Here is a 10,737-nt window from a genome sequence, read left to right on the forward strand (position 1 = left end):
TACAGTGTCATGTCAACATATTTAATGGCTATTAAACTCTTGTGAAACCCATTGAAATTGGCCTTACACATATCTTACCACCGTTGCCTTATGCTTCCCCTTCCCTCGAGCCGCGGTGGATGCGCTGGGCGGTCGAGTGGCGTACGCACATTCGGGCGCGGGCGCGCGGCTCGGCAGCCGGTCGATCTTGCAGATTTGCTTGGGATTTCCCGGTGCAACCCATCCCTTCACGTTCACAGAGGCGGTCTTGACTCTATGCGTGTGCGCGACCAGTGGAGGCGCACTCGCTGCTAGGAAATGCTACTAGCACGGTTCCGTGTTTGCTTCGTTGGACGCGTGCAGAAATGAAGTGTTGGGGGTTAAAACCATCGGAGACGCTATTCCTCTCGCCTAGCATCTTTCTTTATCACCTCCACGAAGGTAAGTATCTTTTTCGTGTAAAAATTGCAAGACCCAGAATGTCATGAAAAAATGGATTGCCCTAGAAAAAAAACAGTATTGTGGTTACGGTTGGAGTTTTTCTAGAACCAAGAAAAACGTGGTACGGTTTGATTGAAACTAAGATGCATTCCACTGCACCAACCGCAGTTTGGATACGTCATTGATCGTGCGACGCAAATGAGTCACAACTACTACCATGTTCGCTTGATCGTTTATATGCACTATCAGAAATAGTCGTTTTGTCGTGTACCACATGCACTCGGCAAAGCCAAAAAATACTCGGCAAAGAATTTGCTGAGTGTAACACTTGGTAAACAGCACACGACATCTACAGTGTCGGCAAACGGCTCTTTGCCGAGTGTTTTCTATCGGGCACTCAGTAAAGACTTTGCCGAGAGCTGAAACCGACGCTCGGCGAAAAAAAAGTAAAGGGACAGAGTGGAGACGGTCACGACGCTTTTGCCGAGTGTCAAATATCAGGCACTCGGCAAACCTTCCTTCTTTGCCGAGTATCAAAGGTCAGGCACTCGGCAAAGCTTCCTCCTTTGCTGCGTGTCAAAGTTCAGGCACTCGGCAAAGCTTCTTCCTTTGTTGTGTGTCAAATTCTAGGCACTCGACAAACCTTCATCCTTTGCCGAGTGTCGAATACCAGGCACTCGGCAAACACGTCCCAGAATGCACAGAATTTTGGCTTCTTTGTCGAGTGTCATAGCGTAGACACTCGACAAATAAGCCATTTTAATCCCAGAATACACAGAATTTTGTCATGTGTCCACTTTGCCGAGTGTTTTAACCCTAACACTCAGCAAAAGGCCTCTTTGCCAAGTGTAACACTCGGCAAAGTGACCATATATTTCCTGTTTTAATGGTTCGGTCACGTATAACGTACGCCACTCAAATAAACATTACAGGCATCACACATAGTTCACAATAAGCATCACTAACAGTTCATATAGATATATCGACATCAAATAAATGCAAATAAACTTCAGAATCACAAGTAGGTTCATTTACAACCACAAATAGTCAGAAGTAGTCATAGGTAATCCACAAATGCAAATGCAAATAAAATCACTTAGGCCACGAGTTCCACTGCGACCACGCTGGATCATGAGGCTCATTCAGTGCCGCCGATTGATGCTACACAAAGGAGAATAGATTGCATGTGTGAGTCAAGATTGAACAACACGTATGGTCTCTCTGCTACCTAACTAGAATAACCCTTTAACTATCAGCAATATCTTCTCAATTGCATTGTGCTCTAGTATGATTGCTTAAGTACTAGTTGGTAGCAAACATATAGCTTTAGTCACTAAGTTTCTAATGTCTGGGCATCTTTGTAAGATTGATTCTGCATAAACTATAAACGGAGATTATAAGGTTGTAAAGTGACTCACAGTGCCTGAAACAATATTTGGAGCAGGTTGAGAAGAAGGGACTGGCATCGGTGGCGGAGGTTGACCGATTGTAGCGTAAACACACCTCATATATTCAAACATCTGTAGCCCCATCCTCTGCCGCTCTGCCTCCATCTTCGCCTCTAGCTCCTCCTGACGCCTCGTTTCTTGTTCCAGCTAAGCCTACAATATTTCATCCCAATATTACAATGCAATGCAAAAGTATGTAAAAATCAATAAACGATGAATAAAACAGAAATAATCTGGAGTGCATTCATCTGAAACCGTGTATAGTCCAGCCGTGGGCATATCGCCGGACTGGAACCCGTGCTCCGTGCTCGAATCTGGAAGAGAGTGGGAGTTCTGGCCATGTCGATTGTGCCATCGCCAATCCAGAACTGGCCATGCTTCTTGCCTCCTCCCGTCCTCATGACCACTTCTCCATCAAGGTCATGGGCTCTCGGGTCGTACTCTGGGCCATGGACCACCCTTGCCATTGATGTGTATCCATCGAGGCGACTGTGGACGGACTCGTTGCTGTACGCCGAGGGCGGGTCCTCCAGGTTGTAGGCGACGTCGGACGTCGCCTTCCCCTTGTGGGCCAAACCATATGCCATGAACTAGGAGCAAGGCTCGCCACCATGTGCCGCCGAGTGCAAAAAAAAGCAATGTGATTAGAAATTATGCAGAGTTGAGCGTTAGAATAAAGAAATAAATTTACGTACCCATCTAGCCGCGTATTCTGAGAGGTTGAGGTTGCCTTGATGGTGTGGTGCACCCGGTATCAGCAAACGCCGCTCCCAGCAAGCGTTGTGATTCTCCGCCCATGCGGGGTCGCACCACCTGTCCACCATCCGGGCCCAGCACTGCAGATCGTAGGCGCACCACCATGGAGGCACCTATGTCATCAAGTATATGACATATAAGAAGATGAAATTAAGCGTAATTCATCTAAAAAATAAGTATTAATGTTCTATATTTACCTTCAGGTATTGTTCCGAGGTCAGGCTCATGGTTCTTGCCGCCCTTTTAGGGATCCTCTCTATAAGAATTTCCGCGTGGTATTAGATCACGGCCTGGATGCGTGCCTCGTAGTGCATGTCCTTGACGAGTTTCTTGGCGGCTTTGTCAGCACAACATCCTCCTTGGCCTCGTATCCCTCCTCGCATCTAAAGAAATCCTGCATATATATAGACGTGATGTATCCGGTCATTATTTCAAGAATGTCCAATCAATATGATGTATTGAGCAATGTAGTGCGAGAAAGACTTACCCAAAGCTCGGCCTTGACACGCTACGCCTTGTCGGCGAATATCCTGCCATCCCGATCAGGGGTGTTGGGGACGGTGGTATAGTGGGCCCATGTGTAGGCTGGCTCGATAGTTCCATCGAACTGCATTAGGCCAGGAAACTTTTCCTTGATCAAAAGACCAAGGATGCCGTTTACATGACGTGCGTGATCACCCCCATCGACCTTCCTCCAACCCCTTCCCAAGTGATTAAGATAAATTATTAGTTTCTATTATAATTTTGAACATATCAAATGAAACATTAGTGATAACATATAAAGTTACTTACTTGTCTCCATTGGGTCGAATCAGCGGGCGTCTCTCAAGAGATATCGGTCGCCTCGGGAGGGTCAAGGGACCTCACAACCACACATGCGACGAAGTAGAGGAAGAGGTACCCCCTGTCTCCTCCTCCTCCACCCCTTCCTCCTCCTCTACCCCTGCCTCCTCCTCCACCTGTACCTCCTCCTCCTCCTTAGAGGATGAATGAGCGGAAGGTAACTCAGACAACGATGAAGGTACAGACAACGGTGGCCTCGTCTTGCCTCCACCCTTCCCTCGACCCCTAGGTCTACCCCAAGGTCTCTTCCCGGATCCCTCAACTGCATCGGACCCTTTACGCGTCGATGTCACTTTTGAGTAAAGCGACGCTATCCTCTTTGTACCGCCCACCATTGTTCAATCACCTGCAATTAAAAAGAGTAAACCAATTAGCTCAGATAATACATTAAAATAGATGCAAAATAAACAAAACATACTTAGAAAATAACATGGTATGACAAATACTAAATCGATTAGCACGGATCATACATGTATTAGAAATAATCATCATGATCGGGATTAGCTAGATCATAAGTCTCATCATCACTATCATGCATGTCGATATAATCATCCCCGTGCTCCGAAGGAGGAATGTCGTCATCACCGTCATTGCTTAGATGTAATCGCTGAAGTAATTCTAAGTCCTTCACATTCTGAACCTCGGCTCCGGCGTCCTCGTCAGCACCACTTTTATTGTCTATTTCCATACCCTGAGCTTCGGTTAAGTCTATCTCAAAACTCCCTTCGAGCCCATCTTCTTGAAAGAACTCTCCGTTATATGTGTTGGGGTCTATGTTGTAATCTTGATTGTTTGGGATAGGTAGTTTACCGTGTGTCGATACCTTATACACAACATCCCAACCCTTAAGACGGTCTACAGTTTGGCATGGGTATGAGAGATAATAAACTTGTATGGCCTGTTGAGACATAATATAGACATCGTCTCTTGGTAAGACGGATGATTATCGAATTTCGACTAGCCCAAGATTAGGGGTCCGCCTCACTACTTCAGGATCAAACCAATGATATTTGAATATAACGAGATTAAGAGGTTTGCAACCATGAAACATGAGTTCATATATTTATTCAATTCTTGCGTAAAAACTCTGGTATTTGTGGTTCTTCGATTGGGCCGACTCTGCTCATGGCTTGTTGTGTGAAAGCGATATCCATTCACATCATAACCGGTAAATGACCTGACCTATAGGCACAACCATCAGCAACCTGTCTTAACTCGGTACTCATAGACACATCGGTTTGTCCCTACAAGTTCAAGCATGGTAGTTCGTTATATTAGTCGCACGTACGAGCAACTTGTAATGCCAAACTAAGTACGAGCCAAATTGGACAGTACCTTCTGTTTGAACCAAGAAATGAAATCGGGCATTCCATTTCCCGCACCCTCTCTAAGAAGGGTCGAAGTTTCCTGCAGGGTAGGTTCCCTTGATTCACGCCAGAATTGTTCATAAAATTCCCTGTACCAACGAGAAACAAGGGAGTTGGACACAAAATTGTGACTACTTGAGAAAAAGTTTGTTGAGAACTTACAGCATGTACGGCTCCACTTCGGATAGGTTGGTCAACACATATAACATAATAGTGCACCACTCTTCATGTTTCGAGGTCTTGTTAGTCGCACCACTTGCACTTCCTAGTTGCCCTCGGAAAATGCTAAGATTCGATTCATCTTTGCTAGCATTGTAACGAGGGGGTAGATTATGCACGCTAGGAAGGTTGTCAGCATAGTATTTTGTTGTAAAGTTTGACACCTCCTCCAGAATATATGCCTCTGTTATGGATGCTTTAATTTTGTATTTATTTTTACATTTAGTTCGAAGAACCTTTTGAAATCTCTCAATTGAATATCACCAACGACCCTGCACAGGCTCCCCATTCGTGCCTCATATGGGAGGTGCAAAATAAAATGCTGCATCGGATTGAAGAAGCCAGGTGGAAAGATCTTCTCCAACTTGCAGAGCAACACATGCACCATTCTTTCCATGTCTGCAACCACGGTACGAGATAACTCCTTAGCACAAAGCTGGCGAAAGAAATTGCTCAACTCCGCCAGCACTATCCAAACATGCTCAGGGACATAGCCTCGAATCATCACTGGCAGTAGCCACTCAAGCCATATGTGGTATTCATGACTCTTGAGCCCGTTAATTCGCAAAGTAGCTAAGTTCACTCCCCTCTTCAGATTCGCTACATACCCATCAGGGAACATTAACGTTTGGAACCATTCTAGTACTTCCCTCCTTTGGGCCCTCATCAGAACGAAATTGGCCTTAGGCTTTCTCCATGACTTCCTACCTCCGAGAGGTGCCATGTCTAGCTTTGGTCTATTGCATAACCTCGCCTGATCCACTCTAGCCTTAACATTATCCTTTGTCTTATCAGGAATGTCCATGATTGTACCAAAAATTACCTCGGCGACATTCTTTTTAGTGTGCATTACATCAATGTTATGTGGAAGTAGAAGGTCATCAAAATAGGGGAGGTTCCACAAGCACGACTTGTGAGTCCATGCATGTTCCTCGCCATATCCTAGAAAATGATCTCCTTGGTCATTGACCTCGAGAGCGTCTAATTGAGCACGAATCGCGGCACCAATCATCATCTAGGGTACAAGGCCTTCAACTACTACATCTTTCGTAAAGTTCTTGATGTCCCGTCTGAATGGATGGTCAAGAGGGAGGAATTGTCGATGTTTGTCGAACGAAGAATACTTACCACCCTTTGTCAACCAAATGAACATCAGAGACGCCTTGCATACTAGGCATGAGAACTTCCCATGAACACACCAGCCGCAGAATATCCCATACGTCGGAAAGTCATGCAGGGAGTACTGGTACCAAACATACATTTTGAAGTTTGTCTTTGTAGCTCGATCGTATGTTCATATCACTTCCTCCCAAGCACAGACCAAATCATCAATCAGAGGCTCCATGTACACACTCATATTATTCTTCGGGTGTTCAGGAATTATTAACGACAAGAATATGTTCTGTCGTTGAAAGAGGACGCCAGGGGGAAGATTGAGAGGGATAACGAACATCGGCCAACAAGTGTATGAGGCAGCCGCCATTACATAAGGATTGAACCCATCTGTTGCCAGTGCAACACGTACATTACGAGCCTCTAGAGCTTTCTCACAATGAATCATATCAAACCTTGTTCATGCTTCACCATCGGATGGATGCACCAGCTTCTCAGGATTGTATCGACGTCCGTATTTATGCCATGTCATCTGTTTTGTAGATTCCTCAATCATATAAAGTCGTTGGATCCTCTGTATGAATGGAAGGTATCGTAGGATCTTCATGGGGATGGTGAGCTGCCTCTTCTAACCATCACCAGAGTCTACCTCTAGGAACCTAGATGATTTACACTTCACACGATACTTTGTTTCTGCATGTTCTTTCCTAAATAAGATGCATCCCTTCGGACAAGCATGTATCTGCTCATATGGCATCTTAAGTGCACGAAGAAGTTTATGTGCCTCATACATGCTCTTTGGCAGGATGTGACCATCCGGGAGGAGGCTACCAACAACTGTCAGCATAACATCGAAGGCTTCATGACTCAAGCTAAATTGGGACCTTATGCCCATTAGACGTGCAATGGCATCCAGTTGAGAAACCTTGGCATGCCCGTGAAGGGGTTGTTGTGCCACAGACAACATATCATAATACGCCTTTGTGGTTGGCTCTGGCTCCTCCCTACGTCCTTCATCGAAGTGTGCTTCATGATAGTCATTTAACATGTCTCCTACCCTAGCATCAGCATCATAATACTCGATGCGTTGTCTCTCGACCTCATCTCTCACATGATCGGATTCACCATGGTAGATCCACTGGGTATAGTCCGCCATAAATCCATTCTTGCTAAGATGTTTACGCATGACTACCTTTGTTTGTCGACGCGTGTTTGCACAAATGCTATAGGGACACCAAGTGCCACGCACTCCTTTAACCCTTGCAAATGCTAGTTCCAAGAAAGCATCGGTCTTCTCAATCCATTCATCGGTGAACGAACCCTTACTAGAGCGGCCCGCATACATCCACTCACGGTCATCCATCCTCTAACATATCAACAAGTAATATAAAAATCAATTGCATCTACAGGTTCCTATACTGTCTAATAGGTGAAGATAGGTCATAATCCCACACGAGGATGTGTAGATGGGGTTAGTTTCCATGCTCTACTCCTATCCGAGATAGAATTTCGGCAGCACCTCCCCGCTGTTCTCCAAATACACGTCCTGGCATGGAGATTGTGTATCTAGAGAACAACAGGGAGATGCTACCAAAACTCTGTCTCAGATCAGAGTAGAGCATGGAAACTAACCCCATCTACACATCCTCGGGCTGTCCAAAAAACGTGGACAATTCGAAACAGATACAGTTATAGATATGCAAAGATCTGCATATTTCCAACCGTATATCTTTCGAATGGGAGATGCCTAGCTAGGTTACGCGATATACAAACATCTTATATTTCACATCATATGGAAGAGGGGTGTAGGATGCCTGACCTTGCTGTAGGGCAAAGTGACAAGTCGAGGACGGTGGAGAACGATCTTTGCAATGGCCTCTCCTGCAACAAAGGAACATAATAGTGTCAATTATAAATTCCGGCAGGACCTCCCCTGCATGGTGAGGTAACCACAACCTACAACAAACCAACGGCACGATGGCCGACAACCACATACACAGTTTATACCTCCTCTTTAGTTTCTAGTAAATTTCAGTTTCAGATTGGAACATGGCAACTAAGATGTTGTAGACAAAACAGAACATATAAATGATTTTACAACCTTAAAAAAGGATTCCATCTACCTTTTTCTCTCTGATGGATCATCCCCACCAAATAGGGTGAAAGTGCAAAATTAATTCTTACATCTTGAACTTGCCAACGATCAAATTAGACAAAGGAAGAAATCATCACATGCAATAAACAGTACCTATCTTTGGTGCCTGGAAACTACACAAAGCAGAAGAGGTAGGAAGAAATGCACGAAAATAGATGCAACCATTGAGCATTGCTTTAACTATCATTGAATAGGTACAAAGGTAGTGTCAACTTTGGGCATGATGGTTGGTTCAGTTGTGAGCATTGCCTCAATCATCAAAAAAAAAAAGAAAGAGATGTAATGTGGAAAGGTAGACCATGATAATTGCATGAAACATCAAACATAATTTAAGGTGCAATCATCACAGTCCCATGTGCTTCGTCGCCAATTGAACTACAAATCGAATCCACCAAACCAATGATATCCAAGGCAAGCAAAACCTAATTACTAAGAACACCTACTACATGAACCATAGCATCCAACAGGCATAGGCGGACAGTGGCAATACCTCAGATCAGCGACACCTTCTTCAATCAGCAACAGCAGCAGCCCGGGGAAGCGGCGGCGACGGCCGCGCCCCAATGCACCCACCGCGAGGAGAAGGGAAACGGCGGTAAAGCCGCGGCACAGGGCGAGTGCGCGCGAGGACAACACCTACACCCCAGCAGCTCATGAGAACAGAGAATCATAACATGACATTAAATGGTTGATAAAGCACTCATGAGAACAAGATTGCCCCTAATATGAAGTGCATGCTAGATTGCTAGCTTTGACAAATGTGTAACTTCAACTAATTCAGCTAATGCGCTATTGATAGGTTGATGATATCCATTTTCAGGCAATAGGGATCAGAAACAGAGAAATAACTAAATTAGCATATGCATCTGCTTTTGGTAAGGAAAACAAAACTAGATTATGATCATAACTCCATCTCTCTCTCTCTCTCTCTCTGCATTTTGCATGCTTATTAGTTAGTCGGCAAGACCACTGCATTCTGCAACGTCATATAAACTCAAACAAATTTATAAGTCAGCTACATGCCATCTGTACTTCTCTCGGGCAAACCTCCTAAAACAGAACAGGGAATGCAGTACTAGACAACTACATGTCCCAGAAAAATTAATCACGTAATGCTGTTGAGATTTGAAGCATGTAATTGCTGAACATAAGTACTAGCACTTGATAAACAACTCCAGCAGTAATCAGTTGCATGAAACGTAGATGCTGTTGAGATCTGTAATTGCAGAGCACAGGATTAGATGAGCAGAACACATTGCCTTACCTCCGCCTGGGTGCAGATTCCAGGTGAGGAAGTGCCGGCTGTTGGTGTTGGGGAATCCCAATGCCCTCCCAATGGGCTCGAGTGCACAACTCTGAGGCGCTGACTCATGCGCGGCAAGGACCTAGGGCGGCCGCAGGCTCCTGGGGCGGCGAAACGGCGGCGGCTAGGAGGCCGGCCGCCGGGGGCGGGGCGCCGGGCATCAGAGGTTGCGCGCCGGTGGCGGGAGCACGGGTGCCGGGGGTGGGGGCGCGGGAGGACGGTGGCTCGGGCGCGGGCACAGGGCCGGCGGCAGGGCACGGGAGGCCGGCGGGGGGGGGGGGGGGGGGGGGGGGGGGGGGGGGGGGGGTGGTGCGGACGCGGGAGGCTAGTGGCGTGGCGTGTGTGCGTGAGTGTTTGGGACGAGGGAGGAGCAGTTTTGCTGGATGAGAGACACGTTGTGGAGAAGAAGGAAAATTAAAAAACAATGTTTGCCGAGGGCTTCCGTTCTGGCACTTGGCAAATCCTGGTATGCCGAGTGTGAGATCGGGACACTCGGCAAAGCCAGCTAATTCAAATTTTTCTACGAATGTTATTCCATTATTTCATTTTATTATATTATTTGAATCACTTGCAATTCAAATTTGACTTATACCAAAAAAATTCCTTTAAATGCAATAAATTAATTAAATATAGCAAACGGATTCAGAAATATATTAAATCTTAACATGGAGTACCACATGTTGTATGTGGACAGTAGAAAAAGTTTGAAGGTCAGAAGTGAAAAAAAAACTTATTATTTCATGCAGTTGTCGCTCAAATTCAATGTATATCAATTAAAATTTTATAACTGCACTTAATAAATTAAAATTATCAAACGGATCCAAAAAATTACCAAAATTACACATGAATCAATCTATGTTCTCTATTTTCTATACAAAAGTTTTGAAGTCAAACCCCAATTCGACCGTTGAAAGCTCTAGTTTGGTTTTGGTTAATTAATGAAACCCTAAGTACTAACCTAGTTTATTAAAGTGATTATGAGATAGGTAGCACTACTCCAAGTGATAAAGCAATATCAAAGATCATGACAATGGTGATGGCATGGTGATGGTCAAATGCTTAAACTTGGAAAAGAAGAAAGAGAAAAACAAAAGGCTCAAGGCAAAGGTAAAA

General features: G+C 45.0%; 1 protein-coding gene across 2 annotated transcripts; it reads right to left on the reverse strand.

Moving 5' to 3' along the window:
* Positions 1 to 238: 238 nt before the first annotated feature.
* Positions 239 to 9,774, reverse strand: LOC136493896 (uncharacterized). 2 transcript variants are annotated; one of them, XR_010768450.1, is made up of 9 exons: positions 9,586 to 9,774; positions 8,812 to 8,957; positions 7,986 to 8,047; positions 3,417 to 3,813; positions 3,112 to 3,325; positions 2,822 to 3,018; positions 2,124 to 2,737; positions 1,839 to 2,021; positions 239 to 1,581 (listed from the first exon to the last, which is right to left on the reverse strand). XR_010768450.1 is itself a non-coding variant. In XM_066490026.1 (8 exons), the coding sequence occupies exons 1-4, from the start codon at positions 9,691 to 9,693 to the stop codon at positions 3,806 to 3,808; spliced, it is 324 nt and encodes a 107-aa protein (XP_066346123.1). In that variant the 5' UTR covers positions 9,694 to 9,774; the 3' UTR covers positions 239 to 1,581; positions 1,839 to 2,737; positions 2,822 to 3,018; positions 3,112 to 3,325; positions 3,417 to 3,805. The 2 variants fall into 2 exon arrangements, 1 of the variants encoding a protein (XP_066346123.1); XM_066490026.1 differs by having other exon boundaries at positions 1,839 to 2,737.
* Positions 9,775 to 10,737: the final 963 nt, after the last annotated feature.

This window comes from Miscanthus floridulus, chromosome 1 (assembly GCF_019320115.1).
Source record: "Miscanthus floridulus cultivar M001 chromosome 1, ASM1932011v1, whole genome shotgun sequence".
Lineage (NCBI taxonomy): Eukaryota > Viridiplantae > Streptophyta > Magnoliopsida > Poales > Poaceae > Miscanthus > Miscanthus floridulus.

Bases quoted from the DNA above. Each gene is read 5' to 3' on its own strand.
- LOC136493896 (XM_066490026.1), bottom strand. From the start codon at position 9,693: ATGAGTCAGCGCCTCAGAGTTGTGCACTCGAGCCCATTGGGAGGGCAT. The intron at 8,958-9,585 runs GTAAGGCAATGT...GCTGGGGTGTAG, and splicing joins GAATCTGCACCCAGGCGGAG to GTGTTGTCCTCGCGCGCACT. The intron at 8,048-8,811 runs GTATTGCCACTG...CCTTTGTTGCAG, and splicing joins GAAGGTGTCGCTGATCTGAG to GAGAGGCCATTGCAAAGATC.